General features: G+C 38.5%; 3 protein-coding genes across 5 annotated transcripts; 1 reads left to right on the plus strand and 2 right to left on the minus strand.

The window, feature by feature from the left end:
* Positions 1–337: 337 nt before the first annotated feature.
* On the plus strand, positions 338–3,708 carry LOC116197635 (histidinol-phosphate aminotransferase, chloroplastic-like). Of its 3 annotated transcripts, none has more exons than XM_031527819.1 (10): positions 338–710; positions 777–1,022; positions 1,597–1,680; positions 1,819–1,973; positions 2,072–2,169; positions 2,287–2,395; positions 2,516–2,673; positions 2,901–3,043; positions 3,163–3,303; positions 3,395–3,708. In XM_031527819.1, exons 2-10 carry the CDS (start codon positions 795–797, stop codon positions 3,524–3,526), a joined length of 1,248 nt encoding a protein of 415 aa, XP_031383679.1. In that variant the 5' UTR covers positions 338–710; positions 777–794; the 3' UTR covers positions 3,527–3,708. The 3 variants fall into 3 exon arrangements, with proteins under 3 accessions (XP_031383679.1, XP_031383680.1, XP_031383677.1); XM_031527820.1 differs by having other exon boundaries at positions 338–603; positions 782–1,022; XM_031527817.1 differs by having other exon boundaries at positions 339–710; positions 782–1,022.
* Positions 3,709–4,940: 1,232 nt separating this feature from the next.
* On the minus strand, positions 4,941–10,790 carry LOC116197634 (dual specificity protein kinase splB). Its single transcript, XM_031527816.1, has 8 exons — positions 8,282–10,790; positions 8,081–8,167; positions 7,792–7,944; positions 7,184–7,347; positions 6,880–7,027; positions 6,600–6,722; positions 6,376–6,463; positions 4,941–5,375 (listed from the first exon to the last, which is right to left on the minus strand). The coding sequence occupies exons 1-8, from the start codon at positions 10,211–10,213 to the stop codon at positions 5,182–5,184; spliced, it is 2,889 nt and encodes a 962-aa protein (XP_031383676.1). The 5' UTR covers positions 10,214–10,790; the 3' UTR covers positions 4,941–5,181.
* A 1,330-nt stretch (positions 10,791–12,120) lies between these two features.
* On the minus strand, positions 12,121–17,371 carry LOC116196930 (probable voltage-gated potassium channel subunit beta). The gene is made up of 5 exons (XM_031526889.1): positions 16,888–17,371; positions 15,937–16,132; positions 14,568–14,711; positions 13,160–13,324; positions 12,121–12,725 (listed from the first exon to the last, which is right to left on the minus strand). Exons 1-5 carry the CDS (start codon positions 17,253–17,255, stop codon positions 12,612–12,614), a joined length of 987 nt encoding a protein of 328 aa, XP_031382749.1. The 5' UTR covers positions 17,256–17,371; the 3' UTR covers positions 12,121–12,611.
* Between the last annotated feature and the right edge of the window lie 3,620 nt (positions 17,372–20,991).

Here is a 20,991-nt window from a genome sequence, read left to right on the forward strand (position 1 = left end):
TGAAAAATCGTTCAGTTCAAAAAAGTCGGGTCGGGTTTGTCGTGGCTCGAGTAGAAATAGTTAAAGGGTCGATTAGTAATTGTGACACGTGTCGGCGTCTACTTGCGACACATCATCAATCTAATATATTTGATTGTTTTGAAGTGTGACCCGATGATGTTATAACAAGATTAAAAAAATTACGGGTTAAAATGTAAATTTTAATACTTAAAGGGTGAAAAAAGTATATATCACACCATGAGACATTATTTAGTATCCCATGTTAGAATTTTTCTTTTATAAATTGCACATCTCATTTTCCTCATCTCATGGTTACAAACTTACTCATTTTCGGATTGGGGGTGGGGGGATGGTCTGAGGCCAACTCAAATTCATTCCATAATTAGAGGGGCAAATTGCATTTTTAATTTTTAAATTTTAACACTTTCATATTTTCTCACTTCCTTGTTCAAATTGTCGTAGCCCTTTTACCTCGCTCTAGCCGTCGTCGTATTCTTGTTCTTCTTCTCACGGTCACCAGACTGCCCGCCGTCGCTCGCCAATCGCCATTACCTGACGGCGCCACGGCAGCCAGAGTCAGCCAGAGACCCTGATCTGATCAAGGTTATAGATTAGGGCTTTCCCTTCTTCCTTCACTTCCGCCAGGCCGTCTGTCTCAGTCTCGACTCCTCCACTGAACTTTCAGTCTTTCATCGTCTTCAGACTCAAGGGTGCACAACAGTTCCGACTCTCTGAGCTGCTTCTGATTTTTGTCTCTTACTAACTTCAATTTTCAGTGCAGATAGACTTGACTTATGGGCGCGACCCAAATCAGCAGCATTTCGTCTCTCTGGTCCGTCAAGTCTAACCATACTCAAAGACCCATTTCGCCGATTGAGGCAAATCAAAGGAGGTTTCTTCCAATGGCCTCAACCGTAGGCGTGGAGCACACAAGTGAGTCGAAGCAGAGACTGACTGGTGATAAGTTCATTCGACCCCACTTAAGAAAACTGTCCCCTTATCAGCCCATTCTGCCTTTTGAGGTAACCTCAGACTATGCTCTTTCAGCTCATACTGACGGTCTGTTTTTTCTTCACCGTGTCCTGTGATTTTGGTTATTGTGGGTTTTAAGCGATGTATTCAAGTTTGGGCTCAAAAGTCTAATCTGTGATGCAATACCACGTGGTATACGTGTTATACGCCAGACTTTCTCGGGTATAAGCCAGTGTTGAGCACCCTAAATCTTGCTGTATTGTAACTCAATAGTGCCACATATAGGCTGCTTGGCTCTTTCATTGGGTCATATTCGTCAGTGTTACTGATGCTAGCTTAGAAATGCTTTAAATGCTTAGCAGGTCCTGATATTGGGTTAACTCTCAGCAACTTTAGTTATATTAATACCAAATGTCCTAAGCTACAGAGATTTGTGGGTAAAGCTTCAAGCTTGTGATATAATTAAATTGAGTGTTGTGCTATAGGTCCCATCACTTAGTGAAAAATCTTGAATGATTGTATTGATGCGTTTGATGATGGTCTGCTATCAATACCGGCAAAGCCCTGTGTTGCTCTTTACCATAGTGGAAGTATGATGAGCTTATTTCGCACTATTCTGGACAGGTTCTGTCTACTCGTCTAGGAAGAAAGCCTGAGGATATTATCAAATTAGATGCAAATGAGAACCCATATGGCCCTCCTCCAGAGGCAAGTTACTCCCTTAATTGGGGCAACTATTGACTCAGTGTTACCACTGAACTCCTACAAATTCTTGGATAATTTTTTTCACAGTTCAAAGATTCTCCCATGCTTCGTGTCAAAGACTCGGAATTATGAAATTTTTAGGTGTTTGAGGCTCTGGGGTCAATGAAGTTTCCCTATATATACCCTGATCCGGAGAGCCGTAGATTACGTGCTGCTCTTTCTGAAGATTCTGGTCTTGAAGCTGATCACATTCTTGCAGGGTGTGGTGCAGATGAGCTCATTGATCTAATTATGCGGTTAGATTTGATCCCCTGTGCTTCCGCTCTTATATCTCAGTCCCCTCGAGCGTAAGCTACTTTAACAAGTGACATACTGTAATCAAAATGTCCTTCAGATGTGTACTGGATCCTGGTGATAAGATCGTGGATTGTCCTCCGACCTTTACAATGTATGAATTTGATGCTGCAGTAAATGCGGCAGATGTAATCAAAGGTGATAATCTAAAAGATCAGCCGGTCTTTTGTCTGATATTTAAGCAAACCTTTGCTGGTTTTTACCATTAGTCTGTTAAATCGTCGCACCCCTTGTCAATTCTGCTTCCATCTTCAGTGCCAAGGAAATCAGATTTTAGCTTGAACGTGGAACTGATTGCTGATGTTGTGGAGAAAGAGAAACCCAAGTGCATATTCCTAACATCTCCAAACAATCCTGATGGGAGGTAAGGAGCTCTTGAATGCTTTCATCTGTACATCATTTGGTAGAGGGCTTCTTCAAATCCATTTGGAGTTCAGAGCTTGTTACGGTGTTGCTTTATTCATCTTATTCTTCTGCATTATAGCATAATTAACGATGAAGACCTCTTGAAAATCCTGGATCTCCCGGTATTGGTGGTGTTGGATGAAGCATATATTGAGTTTTCACAGATTGAATCTCGAATGAAATGGGTTAAGAAGCACGAGAATTTGATTGTTCTCCGTACATTCAGCAAAAGAGCTGGTAAGATTGGAAATCTAACCTTCGTAATATGCATTTTTGTTGGAATTCGAATATTTTCTGTGCTAACTTTCCCTTAATATTCACTTTTGAGTTTGCCAAATCAAGTTCACTTATTCTAGGCTAAGCCATTTGTTAGAACTTATATATATATATATTCTTGACGTATTACAAAGATAACAAACAGATCTAATACGATGTCCAAATCTGATGAATTGATAACAACCTAGGGCTAGCTGGACTACGCGTGGGTTATGGAGCATTTCCTTTGAGCATTATTGAGTATCTATGGCGAGCGAAGCAGCCATATAATGTGTCCGTCGCGGCTGAACTATCAGCCTGTGCAGCATTGCAGAATCCTGCATATTTAGAGGTTTGTTCAGTATCTGCAATTAATTTTATCTACAAAATCTATTTAAAGCAAAATTTCAGTCATTACTATTCGTTGGTACTAGAGATGGTATACTCACGCTTCTCATTCATATCTGCCAGAAAGTAAAGGATGCTTTGGTACGAGAGCGAGAAAGGCTTTATCTGCTGCTGAAGGGTGTACCATTTCTCAATCCATACCCCAGCCACTCGAATTTCATTCTTTGTGGGGTCAAATCAGGAATGGATGCTAAAAAGTTGAAGGTACAGTTTATGTTCCTCGTACTTATCCTGAAATTATGTTTTAAAAGAAGAAAGTTCAAAACTTTGACACTAAGTGAAAATTGGGATGCAGGAGGAACTTGCTAAGATGGGTGTAATGATACGTCACTATGATAAGAAGGAACTGAAGGGATATGTCCGGATCTCAGTCGGGATGCCTGAGCACACTGATATTTTGATGGACTGCCTCCGCCGTGTATGTTGATCTTGTACTGTTTATGGATCTCCGTTTATTGTTTGGGGAGAAAGTAGATGACATTGGGATTCATTTCTAGTTTCAGTTTGCTTACATAATGTTTATTGTAACATTAGATACGATTGACAAACAAAAAGGGAATTATCCTTTTCCGGATTAATAGAGAAGGAAGTTTTAGTTACTCTGTTGAATGGAAGATATCCATATTATTCTTTGCCAATCAGCGGAGAATACAACGAACGCACTGCCAAGGGGATTCATATTGCATGACACCTTCCCATTTTTTCCTTATTTTGATTGGTTAATGTCATGTTCGCTTCCTATTCAGCATCAGAATATATATTCGAACTATTTTCTGTTATCTGCAACCATTCTATATGTATTATACATTATCATCATCGACCAGCATACGTGCTAGCTCTGCTCATCTGCAAGTAGTCTCATTGTGACTTTGATATCCAGTCATATATATATATATATATATGCATACATTCTTCTCGTTTCTATATGAAATAATTAGGACATGCAGTTCCAGCGTTTCTTGTGGTCTATGTATGTAAGCATCCAGCAGTGTGAAATTAATGCGGAGGTCAGCAGTTCGAAGACAATTGCTGACAAATCCTTGTCGGTCGGGATTGGGATTGGGTTTCATTCCGAGCTATATAAGCAAGTGGTTGAGCCAGTTTGCATGCATGTCCAACTCTATAAGCCATTAACAGACTGGAGATAATGTTCCAACCAAGGCGGAGAGTCTAGCATCCGGTTTAGGGACTCGAATAAGTTTACAGTACCCTCCATTGCCGATGAAATTGTTCGTAGTTCATTATCTTCACCATATCCTAATGTACTTTCTCCCGCACTCCGATTGTGTTCTTCTGCCCTTCCGACCACTCCACATATTGGCAATACTCAAGCTGAAGTTTTGTCCTTCCGGATTGCCGTACCCAAGATTTGAAACCACCATCTTCCCCGATTCAACCCCAAGAATTGACGCAGATGGTAATATCGAGAACGTGGCTTCAGGGCATATTCTTTGTCATGAGATGATTTATCATTATATGTCGTCTGCCTTGTTCTTGGGCTGCAATTCTTTTGGATCTCCCATTTTCTTGGGATCATCATGGTGATCTGAATCGTGAGCAAACGGCTTGGCACAAATTAAGAAATCAAGAATAGTACCGATCCCGAATACGAAGCAATCGCAAGCAAGATATGATTGTATAATGTGACCTGCAATCAATTTTATCACCTAAAATATACAATATAATTTGAATATAATTTTTTTTTATCTTTTATTAAAGCTATCAAGATATGATTTTATCAAAAAAAAAAGCTTCAATTATAATATGCATCGCGTAAATATTTTAGCATAAATTTGAATAGAATAAAATCCCTGTGCATCGCCACTGATAATAGACTAGTATTAAGTGCGCAACTATCATCACCGGCATTTATTTCCTCTTGTAACTTTTTTTTTTTTTCCAATTGCACTCAAAACAAGCGTATGGTACAAACCTAATCTAATTATATTAAACAAACCCCCATACCACCTCTATATGTTACACATATATTTCGGGCATTCTGTGCTTTAAAGAAGAAACCAAAAAGGAAAAGAAAAAAGGAAAAATGATGATCAATTATCATTACATTAATTTTACGGTAATTTACTTGATCTTCTGGTCTAATAAGTTGCGTTTTGGAGTGAGTGCATTTGACATAAGCCTCAAGCGATTCGTAACTTCAGTGAAAGAGGGTCTATCGGCGGGATCGTGTGCCCAGCAATCCTCCATCAGTTTCCTCCAGTCAGCATCACAGCGCTCTGGTACAGGAGGCCTCAGTGTATTATTTACAATTCCCCCTACAAAATGTGTCCCCCCCCAAAAAAAAAAAAATCATTCAAGAGAAATAATATAATTGACTAAGAAAAATAAACATGAAATATGTCTTGTATTTGATCCGCAGAAACATATATATGATGGACATTTTGTAAAATTCATCCAATAAAAGAATATTTAGGTATCTGGTTTATAAACGTGAACTGGAAATCACTGTATCTGGAAAATGTGCAGAAATATCACAGCCACATCCCTATATCATATTGTATTATGAAAATACAAATGCTGCCTGAATATATATATATATATATATATATATATATATAAAAACTAGGTAAAATATCACAACATATAAATCTTTATTTTGATTTCTCCATATTAATATATTAAAAAGTTCTCATATATGATCATGTATAAAAAATTTTGAAGATATCTATGAGTATATTCAATCAAACTAAATGCTTGCATAAAAAAAAATCACACTAACAAATTATATCTACCTTAAATTTTTTATTATTTTAATTTTTATAATATATAATCGTACATTGTTCCACTTTTATAACATTTCATATCATTCTCATAACTTTACATAATTTAGGTAAAATATACTGGAGTACGGAGAGATTTTCAAATTGTTTATTATGAGATGTCTACTAAAAATATGAAATGATCATTGCCATCATACAACAAACAAATAATTAGAACAGGCTTCAACCAAACACCCCACCCCCCAAATCATGGTCTAATAAAAGTTTAACTTATTTACTAAATAAAAATTATATTTTTCGTTTTCATAGTATTAAGAGGACATGTGGAATATCGAATAAAAGAAAACAGACACAGCGAGATCTCCTTAATATGGACTGTTGTAAGATAAGATGGTTCAATTAAGGGGATGTGATATCAAGAAATTTTAGAGATAATAATAATAACAACAACAACAATGATATTAGATATTGATTGATCGCATAAAAAATATCGATAGATCGAACATATAATTGTGTGAAAGATTATTAATTATACCTATAATAGCACCACAATGCATGTTGGCATATGGCTCCTCTCCTGTCAACATCTCCCACATAGCAATCCCAAATGAGAAAACATCAACCTATCAAAACAAATGACAAAAATCATCTTTTTTTCTTTTTAACAATAATAATGACAAAAAAAATATATCGAAAAAAAATTATGATAACAACAAGAGATTGTTGTCAACGCAACTATCAGCTTAATAATTGACTAACCTTCTCAGAGACCCGATTGTTGGAACCATTTAACAGTTCAGGTGCCATCCAAGGAAGGGTACCTCGTACACCACCGGACACGAGCGTATTCTGTTTGATTCTTGACAATCCGAAATCACCAACCTTCATCGCCATATCGATATTTGTTCCGCACCAAGTATTAGTTGATTGTTATTCTCCATATAGGCAGAAAATGAAAAGCAAACATGGCCTCGCATATGAAAGAAGAGCATGCCATTGTTGATCATCGAAGTCTAAAATAAATAAGAAGTAAAAGCACCTTACAAATAGGCCGGCGAGGATCCTTTAAATTGACGAGCAAATTGTCACATTTCAAGTCAAAGTGAACGATGTTTTTCAGGTGCAAATACTCCATCCCGAAAGCCGCATCCATTGCAACTAGGAGCTTTTTCCGGCGATCAAGCGCTCTACGATAACATATCATCATAACTCTATCAATCTTTTCTTCTTCTCTTGAGTAGATATTTAATTAACATGTACTTGGCAACTTTACAAGCAATGCTTTGCTCTTCCTCACCGGGATCTAAAGCAAAACAGATAGTGGGAATTATATTTCGAGTTACCTGTTATTCCTCAGTAGATTATGTCTCAACGAACCATTCACCATGTATTCAGTCACCGTTGACAATGTTCCCCCGGGACCATCGGGAACAATCCCATAGAATGCCACAACATTTGGGTGATGAAGATTTGATAGGATTTTTGCCTCTCTCCAGAAGTCTTTGGTCTGCAAAAATATCATATCTCAAAGTCATTAGGATTAGCTCCTAACAAATCGGATTAAATTCTAACTCCAATGTGTGTGTGTGTGTGTGTGTGTGTGTAGAAAGATGTATAGATGATATCGACGTACAATATAATATGGCCTGGCCATGACCAAATGTGAAGATATAGGTGACTCCACAAGATTGTTGTTATCAGATTAGATCGAGCCATGGTTCACTGTATCATATATAACTTTTCCATTTCATAGAGAACTAGCTTTATGGTTAATGCAAATAATTATAACGGCAAATGCAGCCGAAGACTTGGAACATGGGTTGGGACCGTGAACTCGTGATTCCATTCATGTCTCAATGATCAGTTGATGTTCGAGAAAGTGATAATAACCATGGACCAATTATATCAGCGGTAACAGTATAATGAACTTTTATAGTGAGTACGGACTAACCAATCGTTCCTGCTCAGAAGATTTACCAACGAAGCAGCTCTTCTTTATTCTTTTGATTGCAACATCTGTTCCCCTCCATTTTCCATGATAGACAGTGCCGAATGTACCGGATCCCAGCTCTTGTAGCTCTTCAAGGTCCGCATTCTTTATAATCTGAATATCAAATCCCCGATAAGGTGATTAGTTTTGATTAGAGAGATTTATCTAGTCTTGATGCATGGCATTAAGGCTATGTACAAGTCGCAGAGATCCTCTCAGAAAGATACTGAGTGGAAAAGTTTTTCTTCACCTGCAATCCGTAGATGCCCGCTTCCATCTCAGCTATTGCAGCGTCACTTATGGGGTCATCTCCGTCTCCACCATAAGTTCTTGAATCCTTTAGTTGGCAAAAGGGTGCAAACGTTTAAGTTTGGCTTCATAGCTGAACAGAATGAAACTTGATTTGACTGGAATGAACAAATTTTCATAGTATGGAACAAAATAAGTTTACCTCGGAGTCGATTTCCTGATTGGTGCTCTCTGCCTCGAATTCTCTGGAAAGCGATTCTTCCTCACTTAACTCGTCCTCCACACATGGTTCAACTACTCTCGACCTTACGGTGGTATCAGTTGATGTAACGTTGTTAGTTACATCTTCAACGACTAACACAGCATCGATCATATTAGACTCGGGATTGCTTGTCCCTGTGAAGTTCAACACCAGTTTGTTGCCAAAATTAACAGCATTATTATCACATAACGAAGGGGCTGTTGAAGTAGTCTGATCTTGAGCTTCAGCATGTGCAGATAAATCTTGCGACTTCATCTGCCACTCTCGTGATGAGAAACTTGCTATTTCCAGCAATCGAGTGTAGTTCTCCGCTGTGGTAGGATTCTCGTGATGAGTATTATCCGACAGCTCATTAGATCCGCTAAGAGGCTGATGAGTCGCGTCTTCAGGATGAGAACAAACATTGCCCGATCTTCCATCACCTCCGACATATTGGAAAGCATGCGAAAGATCCTTTTGCAGGTTTTGTTCGTGAAGATGACTCTCACCATTCACTAGTTCGGCCTCAGCTAGAAGATTCTTCAGTGCATCAAGATCCACAAATGTTGAAGGTTCTCGAGCAACATCGCTAGGCAGAATTGGGTCTCTCAGAATTGGGAGGTTGCCTTCAATAGCACCATCATTGCAGACTTGATCATCAAATATTTGCCCCTCGACTCCGAGATTACTGTCAGGAGATTGATTCACGATATTGTTAACCAATTGAGGATTGTTACTAAATACTGGAGCTGAAGGGTTGAAACTCATTTCCATCAACTTGGAGTAGCTTGGACTAAAATCCATGATGTCTAGGGCTTGTCTGTAAGTCGGGGAGTCCTCTAGAAAGCTTGGGCTATAGCCTGACAGAGTCCCGACTTGATTCGACTGGGCTGCTAATGTTTGCTTTCCTGGACTGCGGTCTGCAATCCCATTGACAGCAACGACATACTGATAATCAGCATCAGACTTCTCTGCTACCCGGGATTCTAGTGAGCTCAAGGTCGGGCTATCTGTCTCATTGGTAGGCACGAGAAATAACCGTAACTTTTGGGACCCTCCAACCTTCTCCAGCTCCTGATACTCCTCAATCATGTGATGCAGATCCTCGTCAGAAGAAACTGATATGAGTGCATCGAGATCCTCGCCAGGGAGCTGATACTTGATCGTGTGGGCCTGGTGGCAGATTGCTGAAGTCTTACTCACAAGCTCCTCCCAGGTGATGTACGCCCTGATCGATATGATCCTGGTCTCTCCGCCTACGTACCGGAGCTTCCCGTCACTGGGCCTCGGCAATATTTTCCCGCCGTAGCTACAGAGGAACTTCATCTTTCTCGGAAGGAGGGCGTCCGAGATTGCTAACCCATGGGCATTGTACGAATGTGGTGAGCCTGATGACATGTTTTGAGGTGCAATCGCTATCCGAACATTCCCATTGTCATAAGGGACGCCAAGAGCCTGCCCAAAATAATCGAATCCACCTCCATGGTACCGACTCAACTCGTCCAGATTGCGTGCCCTGTCACCAGCATCAAAATTGGGTACATCTGGTGCAGCAATATTGGCATATTCTAGAACTTCTGAGCTACAGTCGGAGTAGCCTCTCCGATGACCAGGAAAGCGGGCGAGGTCTTCATAGAAAGGATTGTTGTTATTGTTGTTCTTGGTGGAGCTGAACCCGGCGCTCCTCGGCTGTTGGGTGTTGGCATTGGGCATCACGTTGACACGCCTTAGTCCCATCCGGTCCCTCAGGAACTCGGTGGAGAATTCCTCACCCGTCTGAAGGCATATGTCATACAAGTTTTTCTCGGCGGATAACTTATCGCTCGGGAAGGCATCGGCTCCGATCCCATTGAATGGTCTTTGGTTCTCGGAAGTTTCAGGAGCTTTCCACATCACGGCCTCAATGAAACCTCGCCTGTCCTAATGCTGCAAATGAACATTGTCTGATGTTACCTCTTCAATGTCTGTCCCTCGTAGCCATTTCGGAACCAAGAATTCTGAGGAGATTGTCTGGTTCTTTGGGGACTCTCAAGTTAACAATTCCCCAAAATGCTGATAAAAATCAATCTAGGGGTACCTGAAGATTAGAGCAGATAACATATCAATGAAAATCTTGATGACAAATTTTTCTTGATCATAAATTTATTTTCCCATTAATTATGTTTAGAGACAAAAATTTATTGTCCCCAAGAAGAAGACAAGACAGATTGCAAAAGAACGGAAAGGAAATGGAAGAGAAATACAAACCTCTTTGATTTTTTACTTTTGATATGCAATTTGGAGTTGCGTAGGTTTGCTGAGGTCGAGGATGCATTTAGTTTTTCTTTATTTTCGATGAACGAGAAAATCAGGGGAAAAAATAAAATCAAGAAAAAAAAAAAGAAAGAAGGAAAGAAGAGTTCCCTTTACCCTATCCACCGAAAATAAAACAAAGAGGTGGGAAAAAAAAAAAGATTTTGTTGAATTTGGTGACGTTTTTGTTGAGAGTTGAGAAGAAGATGGAGAGAGAAAAGAGAGGGAGAGAGAAGCGCGGGAAGGAGAGGCCTGCCTTGAAAATAGATTGGACATCCAAGTGAAGGACGGAGATAATTCCTTTAAAAACATTGAAGGGATAAATTCGATATACGACGAATCATAAACTGCACTCACTTAAAAATTTATCCTAATATTTGAATTCGAACTGTTAAAATGAAAAAAGAACATGTAGTCCTGAATCTAGATTATTGTAGGGAACTCATTAATTTTCCATCAATTTCTCCTGTATCGTAACACGAAGAGTGGTCATGTGACTCTATCACTAGTCACTCAGATTTATGGGTGAGAGCGCTATAACTGGCACTAATAGTGACCTCGCTGTAGAAGTTAAAAGTGGTCGGCAGTGAGCCATTCCGACCCTTCCAAGGGTACCATACTAACTAAAAATTGTCGGAATAATGTTAATTTGGTAAGGATATTGGACAACTCTGGTGATACAATCTTTTATACATTCTATTATGGTGTATATATTGCTCATGAAGGCGTCAGAAGCTGTAAAACAAAAGTGTAAAGTCATGCTCTTGAAGGGCAAAAGTGATGATGCTAGGGGAACCAAGGTGAATTGGGAGCTGATCTGCATGCCCGAACAAGGAAGGAGGGCTGGGCGTGAAAGACCCGAGTACCCGGAACTTAGCATGCAATCTACGGTTTATCCGGCTACCAATTAATAAAGATGATTCACTGTGGATTGCTAGGATTAATGAATACCTGATAATGGGTTACGAGATTTCTGGGATATGAAGCCATACAGGTCACTCTTCTGAAACTGGTTTCGCATGCTCATGTCCATCTTGTGTGGATGGCTAGGAACGAGAAAAAGTCCATGGAGAAGTACATACTACTGATATGAATGATCTGGCTCTCCATTGGTAATGCTGTTCAAGGACGACTCTTAGGCGTCAAGAACATTGATAGGAAGATCATCAAAGGACCACCAGAAATGTTTGCTTGGTACCTCGGGCGTTGAGGAAAGCCATTATCCTTGTAATTTGAAAACGATGAGATTGGTTATATGTACAAGATCAATGAAATCTCAGCACAGCGCTCAGCCTTAACGTTGGGATTGCTTTGTCCGTGATCTGTTTCCAGGTCGAAATGCCTTCCCAAAATTTCAATTTGGGAAATCAGCCCTTAACGCAAGATTTTGTTTGTGGTGCGTCCCCTATGCGTGAATCATTAAGATACATTCCATGCCAGAGCATTCTGCCTAAGATAATCTAATGATGCAGAGGGCAAAAGATGACGAGAAAGCAGACAACAGAAGATCGAGTCCATGCCAGGGCATGCGCACTAGACTAATGAACAACTGCAATCAAATCTCGAACCAACCCGGAAATAAGCCGAAATGAGTACACTTCTCCTGTCTAAGACAAGTTCATTACGAGCTCATGGCCGTTGCCAATACCAAACCAGAGGTAACCAATAACCCATCTCCACCTTCACCAGATTTTCTGACCTTAGACCTGGTCATGTTATACCAAGAGGACCTCAACCATTTGATTCTGGGGGTCTGCCGAGGGACCCTATGAATCTGACAGTCGAGATGGACTGGGTATAATTAAACCAGGTCTTTTGCAGTAAACACACCAAACTCCCAAGAATAGCTAGAGCTGTTCATAGCAGTAAGACTCAGCAACAACTAGAGCAGCCCAAATGGATATGAAGACATAAATTGACACTACACAACAAATACTCCTAAATTTCTTGAACTCCTCGATGCAGGTAAGAACCACAGCGACTGATGCATCTCTGGTGCCTACCTGAAGGAGTCGGGGCGCTTCGGTTTGGATTGGACAACAGCCTCGATCTTCTCCATCACGGCAGGAGTGAGCAACGGTATGACATCAATTGCCTTCATGTTTTCTTGGATCTGAAATTATTTTAGAACCTTGAGTTATTTTGCTATTTAGAATGGAAGAACAAGAAGAAATCGGAAACCAGAAACTGTATTATCGTAAAACAGATGCTAGAGCACACCACTCTGTATATCTTCTTAATCTATGTTTCACATACAAAGAGACCACCATTTACCTCTGTTTTATGCAATGAAAGAGAGTGACGTATTTTCAACCAGACAGCATTTACTCATGTAAGAAATTCCTTTCATAATCTTTTTAATGTCGAGAGTCAGAAATGAAGCATTTAGCAGTATCTTCTTAATCAACAATGAAGGAATCTACACGTATTTGTAAACAAATGTAGTGATAGGCAATGAGGAAAATTTGGAAGTGTTCAATGGATGATAAATAAAGGTAAACTCTGCTTCTGGTAACGGGTAAACCAGCAGGGGGTGAAAAAACTGACCTGGGATTCTTTCGTTGCACCAGTAATAACTGATGAGACATTAGGATTTGTAGCACACCATGCAATTGCAAGTTGAGCCAGTGGCACACCAAGTTCATCAGCTATAGGTTTCAGTCCGTTCACTTTTCTCAGCACGTCATCGACCAGCGACCGGTTAGCAAGATTCTGACCAAGCTCAATGTAGTTAGCATACATAATATTCTCTAGGAATGAAACTGGAACTAAAGAAACAACAAGCTATATAAGTTTGGAAGTTCATGTAATACAGCCATAAATTAGGAATTATTTGCTTGCTTGTGTACATATTTCATATTTGTTCTAATTCATTCAGTCAATACAACAAGAAAAATATTCACAGAAGCAACAAGTGTAGTGTTTAAAGTTTACATAATTCTCACATTTATTTATTCACAACTATATGTACAACCCAATAGATAAGAAGAGCACAGATAGGAGATTAAAAGGAGGCAATATTTCTTCATTATCCAGTAATTCCAAGAATCCCAAGAATCAATTTCAAATACTCCTCAACATTTCACATTCAAGAGAACAAGTAAAGAACAGTAGGTACTGTGATGAAGAAAAGTAGCCAGATACGGTAAAAAAGTGCCTCTTCACAAAAACAACAGTCCAATCTATAATATCAGGCAATTTTAATACAAGAAATAACAAGACAAGAACATTTCTCCATCATAAGTGATAAATTTACATAAAGAAATCAATTACTAGCAACTTGAACTCGATATGTATTATGTGGGGCCATAGGCATTGGCTAGTATTACTGATGAATTTGTAACCATCCCGTACTGTGACATTTGAGGGTTTAAACAGCAGATGATTGGATACAACAAATGGCAAACAGTTCTATCAGGGCTATATGAGAAAATCAACCCACGAACATTTTGTCATATCAGAGCATCTAAATGTGGATTTGCATGAAAGGAATCTAAACTGAGATGATTATGGTCCATAAAAACATATGAGATGGGACTCATGGGATATCGATGGCATATAGATTAGTTTTACTTGAGATACTTTAATTAATATGGAAAAAATTGGTGCTATATAAAAAATTATTGCTTAAGCCGTATGCAATGTTTCTAATCATAGTGGCTTGGAAGTAGCATGCATGTTCTAACCTAAATATAATTTAGCAAAGAACCAGCAAGTCAAGGGCACTAGGAATTAGGATTTGCACCAATGCCCGAATATAATTAACATAGGCCAAACTAAAGTAAGTACAGAAGCAGGGAAGTTAATTAAGGTAATGAATGGTTAAAAACAATATCTCACAAAAGATGCTATAGTCTTTTTGGACTAAATGCTTGACTGATGATTCTTATTGCCTGAGATGAAACGGATATGCAAAACTTGCAGCATTTGGATTCACATATGCAAGGAAGTTTACCTTGTAATTTTCCAGTGCAAAGCGGCTGTCAGGTGGTATGGTTCCCTTGTTGTATTTTCCAGTAAGCACTCCAGAAGCAAGTGGACTCCATGTGGTTAGCCCCAAGCCATAGTTGCTGTACAGTGGGAGGTATTCAGACTCAACCTGAACATGCAGGTAGGAGTTTAAATTATTTCTAAGAAGGGCAAGCTTGTAATAGCTCGTTCAATCTTAATCTCCACACTGGCAGCAAATTGTTGATTAAGCAAGATGAGAATACAACCAGATCTGGATTACCAATAGAAACAACTGCTGAAATTTTTGGAGGAAATTCCACTTTATCTGCAGGACATACTAAAAAAATAATGACTGAGGTAGTTTCTACTTTCAAAGTTGCGAAATGTGTGAAGAGTTATTTGAGGTATTTATGGTAGTTTTTAAATTAAAAAAGTAAACTAGATCGTTCAAACTACCAGTACTTTTCCTGTATCAGCAACATAACTTTTCTCCCGAGTTAAAATTTCCAATGCAGAAGGAATTTTCACTGTGCTCCACTGACTATATTTACTGATCATTTAGAGCAATCATGATCTGCTTGCTCAGCCAAAAAAAAAAAAAGCAATCATTAATTAGCTAAACTATCCTTCAGCTTAACAAATCAGGTGAGTCGTCAAAGATAATTCCAGAAAATGTTCCAACTGGGATAACAAATCCAGGAAAAGAAGAATCGTCATTCTATTCTTTTTTTCAGGGCCAGAGAGGTAGTAAACCCCTTTTCTTTTGGGCAAAGTGTCTAAACAATTGGGGCCAGTTGTTGCACATGCACTAAGTAATTGGTTTGTGGGGCGAGTAGGATAAGATGATGTGAGCAGCATCTAGATTGGGACTCTGTGTGATATTCATCAATTTTCAAATGTCAGGTATGCGAGTTATTGATCATTGTAGCAAGGAAAATCTGGAACGCACGTTGCCAATTGGGTTTGCAAGCAACTATCTTATTTGACAAATATGGCACTAGCCTATAAGGGTTAAGAATAATATGATCCACAATATTCCCAGATCTGAAGCATATTTGCATGCACATCTCAGTCAATTCGAGTAAGATGCAGAAATACCATTTTATTTAACAAATTTAACAAAAATATATTCATCTGCACATCTAACCAGTTAAAATTTTGAAGGCTTCCATGGTCAATGCACTCATAAATGAAAGAAATAAATCCAACCAAAATCACAAAAGCTCAAAACCTTCTAAAAGGTTACAAAAGCTGAAAAGGATTAGGGCCAAAGTGGCTGGTTCTAGGTTGCATATCTCCACAGAACAACTAAATCCCTATAATCAAGCAAACTGGTAAATGCATCTTCATAGACGAAAAAAAAAAATGCTCACCTTATGCCTCGATAAAAGATTATATTCTGGCTGCTCGACGATCGGCCCCACCAAATCCAATCTCTGAGCAACACCCCATGCCTCAGTGATCTGTTGGGCAGACCACTCACTAGTTCCCCAATAGAATGCCCACCCCTTGTCGATCAAATAATTCATTGCCCTCACGGTCTCTTCAATTGGCGTAGAAATGTCAGGCCTGCAACAGACTAACCCATTTATACACCAACACGTTCATTATTGATCCTATCATCTTCCCTAATATCAAGAAAGAGAATAGAGAAAGAGAAAGTTCAAGGGGATGCGGCTCTTCATTTCCCTGCAGCTGTTATCAGGGAATACCTTGGACTTTTTCCCAAACATCTTATCTAGGGCAATTTGTGCAGCCCAACAAACTACGAAATCACAACCATCTGGCCCTCTAAACTTTGTCTTTTGACAAAATGCAATCGGATATTGTCACAATTTGCCCCTATTCAGTTATACCGTCAAATAAGTTTACGTACTTCAGCTTACATCTGCTAGAAAGCAACGTGAAGGAACTGGGTCAAACGCTACATGAAATGATCTGATTCTGATCCATGATGCTTTTGTTCCCCCGCATTGAATGACCAGCAATATAAAGCTGGCTCCTTATCATCTTTTCAGTTAAACATTTTGTCAGATCAACCGTAGTTTAGTTTCCACATTTCCGCCAAACCCATCCATCTAAGCATCGTTACCACGTCTCTCTGCCACGCGCAAATTACACGCATCGAAGAGGAACAGTTCACATTTCGCCCTTCATGGTACAGTCTGAAGCAAATCACACCCACATGTCCCTCGAAACAACAGACACTACTGCTGGTTTCTTCCGGATTCTGGCTGTCTTATGAATCGATTGCAAGATCAAATCTACCCTGCTCAAATCAAATCGAATGGATGCAATGCGATGCCTCGGATGGGCTGGCTCACCTGTGGCAGTATATGACGTCCACGTACTCCATGTCGAGGCGTTTGAGGGAGGCCTTGGTACCCTCGACGATGTGCTTGCGGGAGAGGCCCTTGTCGTTGGGACCGGGGCCGCCCCAGAAGATCTTGGTGGAGACGACGATGTCGGAGCGCTTCCAGCCGAGCTCCCGGATAGCCTGGCCCATGATCTCCTCGGCACGGCCGTTGGCATAGACCTCGGCGTTGTCGAAGAAGTTGACGCCGTGGTCGCGGCAGCACTGAAGTAGGGACTTGGCCTCCTTCACGTCCAGCTGGTTCCCGAAGCTCACCCAGGCGCCATAGGAGAGCTGGCTCACCTTCAAGCCCGATCGGCCGAGGTTCTTGTACTGCATCTTCTCCTTCTCCTCCTCCTCCTCCTCCTCCTCCTCCTCCTCCGGTCGATCGATCGAGAGAGAGACAAGACAACAGAGAGGAGAGGGACTGACTCTATGTGGAAGCGAAATGACCGGAGACGAACAACTGGAGAGGAGCAGAGTGTTCTTATGGGAAAAACTATAGGCTACAGTCGGGTAAACGTGCTTTGGGACCTCCATAACCGTTGATTTGATCACAAGGTTGATATTATGCACATCTTACGGCGGAGGATGAGAACGTCATTGACCTGGGATAATTGTTTAGATGGCGAAAACAAAACTGAAGTGATTTCATACATTGTTTAGTTTTGAAATAATATTCTATTTTACTCTACTTTATTATCCAAAAATTCAATGGATCACGATTAACTCAGTCTAACCGAGTCGACTCGCTAAAGGATAAGATTCTCACAGTATAGATTTTTTTCATTCATAAGACTCAAACTCGAGACTTTAGGGAACAAGTGCCGAACCCCTTGAATCATTCCACGTTGATTCAATAATACAATCATTATTATTTCCTCAATTCGACAATACAATTATTATTTTTTTATCTTTTTTTCGATTTAATAATAATTTATTTCACATCTATTTTCTTAATCATTATTATAATTAATTTTTTAATATTAAATTCTTCCGACTAGTCATTTGTTGTCTTTTTTCTCTCATTTTATAATAAATTCTCTTACATATTTTTTCTAATTAATTATTACAATTAATTTTTTAATAATAAATATCCTCAACTCAGCAATATAATAATTATTTTTTATCTTTTTTTCTCATTTAATAAGCAAAATAATCATTATTTTTTGTTTTTTTCTCTCATTTAATAATACATTTCCACACGTACTTTTTCCTAATTATTATTACACTAATTTTTTAATAACAAATTTCTCATATACTCTTACATCCATATATATACATATTTTTTTATCTTTTTTCTTCAATTTAATAATAAATTTTCACGTATACTTTTTCTTAACTATTACTATAATTATTTTTCTATAGTAAATTTTTCATCTACTATTACCTATATTGTCCTATATGACTGGAGTGAAGTAGGATTGGATTCCAACTCCAAAACCAAAAGAACAACTTTAGGTGGCATTTGGTATGCAAGAATTTATGTGCATTTTCATGAAAATTAATTTAAATTCTCTGAGCTCATAGTATATTTGGTTGGATTATGGCAATCCACATTCTCACTCTCACATTCACACTCAAATGTTTATGTAGAATACCATCGGGGATAGTCAAGAATCAGAGAAGAGAAGCTTTCTTATGATTACAATATAGACAATATGGGTAAGAGTATATTATTTAATATTTCAAGAGGTCTTATTCCTATCAATAATTATCTAGGAGAAGATGATACCCACACAACGGGCTATTAGCTCAGTGGTAGAGGGCGCCCATCGCAGAATCATATCAATTACGAAAATCAAATCAAACACATTATTAATTAGAAAGTGCACTTATGCTTCAGACCAAATCAAATCAAACACATCAACTAGTTCAGATAGAACTAGTTGAACTTAGTTAATCTTTTGGGGAAAATAAGGAGGGCGAGCACAGAACATACCCGCGCCACTATACGGAGGAGCAGGTACTAACCGAGCCTAGTGCCCCGGGTGGGGATACCATCCGCGCCAAGGCTCCAGCTATGCGTTCTTATTTGAATGGACAACTGGCATGTTTCAGACCTTCGAAAATTCAAAAATCATTTTAATTTGACCCCTACAGTTCTTGAAATTGCAAACCGACCCCCTAGTCCACTTCCTCTATAAATAGAGGGTTCATTTTAGATTTAAAGAGGATTTTGGCACTCTCAAGCCAAAACTCTGCCGAAATCAACCCAAAATTCCGAATCACAATATATTATACCTATATTCAATTCGAAGTAGTAAGATTTCACTTGATGATACACCAGCGATCGCTCTTGAAGTTAGCTCGAGTGCGAACCCATTTTCCCTTTATTTCTTCATTTCTACCTCAAATATGTACATATATAGTGTAACAAGCACTTTATTTATCATTTCCTTTTAATTTTCGAGTCGGTTAATGATGATTAATGATGAGCTTCAGTTGAAACACTCCGGAGATGGCCCTCGATGTTGAGATTCGACAAAGTAGAGGAACCCGAGTGTTGCAAGCTCGGTATTTCGATAACTATGTATGCACATCTCTATGTATGTATGTATATAAGTGTATAATCATGATCCTTCAATCTTCTCTTAGCATTCTCTATCTCATGTTGCATTTGATTTCATAGTAAAATTTTGAAATCAGATTTTAATTTTGAAAAAGAGTAGTACAAATAGGACCCACCAGTTGACTTTGTATGAATTATTTTGTTTTGTTGTGGAAAAAAGTCATATAAATGAGGTCCACTCTTTGACTTTGTATGAGTTATTTTGTTTTGTTGTGGGTAAAATTAGGTTAAAGTTGTGATTTTAAAATGTGATTGGCAAACCAAACAAGCCAAATTCTCTTGACATCTGACATTTCCGATAAAGGAAAAGAGATTGCAATGTTAGAGTTTGGTTCGGCTTATTTTGAAGTTCATTTACATACTTGTTGATAAATGTGTATGTGATGAATGATGGCGGTTGATGATGGGCCAAGTGGTTAGATCTCATATTTATGAGCCTAGCTAGGGTTAGATTTGCAGGGATTAGGCTTTGAATTTGTTTGCTTAGGTTAGGTTTTAGAAAGGGCCGAGAGGTATAATTGATGAATTAGTTTGTGTTTGGATTGAGAGTTGAGTTGAGTTTTGATTTTAATTGGTTTGTAATGATTGTATTGTTGAATTATGAGAAAAAGTATGAAAAAATAATAAATAATTGAGAGAAAATAATGATTAAGTAATAATTGTGTTGTTGAATTGTGAAAAAGTAATAATAGTTGAGAGAATTTCCTATTAAAAATTGAATTGAATGGTTCCCCCTTTTAAAAAAAGTAATGATTGTGATGTTGAATTGATGATAAGTGGAATTGAGTTGAATTGAAAATTATTGCGAATCCAAACACACTTTTACAGTTGGTACTAATTGAAAGCAAAATTGCTTGAATTGGAACTAGGGTGTCTTTGGTTTTTTAAAATTTTTCAACTCTACTCAACTCGACTTCACTTATTCAATTCAACAATACAATCATTAATTTTTTTTCAATTTTTTAATTGTTTTAAAAATTCAATTCAATTCAATTTTTAATATTAAATTCTCTCAACTATTTATTACTTTTTTCACAATTCAACAATACAATCATTACTTAATATGTACTTTCTCTCAACTATTCATTACTTTTCATACTTTTTCTTATAATTCAACAATACAATCATTACAAATCAATTAAAACTAAAATTCAACTCAACTCAACTCAAGAACCAAACACATTCTTAGTCTCGGCCATTTAGGGGACTTGGCTTAAAATTGGTTCATTTGCCTTGATTTGTATGAAAATGGTTTGTTTGTGTCTCGGCCACTTGAAATTGTTATCAAAATTGACTAATTAGTCAACAAATGGTCTTAAAACCCTAAAAATAAGAAAATTTGGTTCTGTGATGTTGGCTAGTCTCGGCCACGAGTAATTGGATGTCAAAACGGATTAATTGGCTTTCTTGACTTTAAGAAAATGAACTGATGAATCTGTGCGTGTCAATGGGCGTGCCCGAGACTGTGATTGGAACTTTGACATTGGCCGAATTGCATTTTTG

The sequence above is a fragment of the Punica granatum genome, chromosome 2 (assembly GCF_007655135.1).
Source record: "Punica granatum isolate Tunisia-2019 chromosome 2, ASM765513v2, whole genome shotgun sequence".
Lineage (NCBI taxonomy): Eukaryota > Viridiplantae > Streptophyta > Magnoliopsida > Myrtales > Lythraceae > Punica > Punica granatum.

Coding starts and splice junctions, on each gene's coding strand:
- LOC116197635 (XM_031527819.1), top strand. CDS start 795: ATGGGCGCGACCCAAATCAGCAGCATTTCGTCTCTCTGGTCCGTCAAG. Junction 1,681..1,818: donor CATATGGCCCTCCTCCAGAG/GCAAGTTACTCC, acceptor TGAAATTTTTAG/GTGTTTGAGGCTCTGGGGTC. Junction 2,674..2,900: donor TACATTCAGCAAAAGAGCTG/GTAAGATTGGAA, acceptor ATAACAACCTAG/GGCTAGCTGGACTACGCGTG.
- LOC116196930 (XM_031526889.1), bottom strand. CDS start 17,255: ATGCAGTACAAGAACCTCGGCCGATCGGGCTTGAAGGTGAGCCAGCTC. Junction 16,133..16,887: donor GACGTCATATACTGCCACAG/GTGAGCCAGCCC, acceptor AGTCTGTTGCAG/GCCTGACATTTCTACGCCAA. Junction 14,712..15,936: donor ATCTTTTATCGAGGCATAAG/GTGAGCATTTTT, acceptor CTGCATGTTCAG/GTTGAGTCTGAATACCTCCC.
- LOC116197634 (XM_031527816.1), bottom strand. CDS start 10,213: ATGTGGAAAGCTCCTGAAACTTCCGAGAACCAAAGACCATTCAATGGG. Junction 7,945..8,080: donor CGGGCATCTACGGATTGCAG/GTGAAGAAAAAC, acceptor TTTGATATTCAG/ATTATAAAGAATGCGGACCT. Junction 6,723..6,879: donor CTCGCCGGCCTATTTGTAAG/GTGCTTTTACTT, acceptor ATGGCGATGAAG/GTTGGTGATTTCGGATTGTC.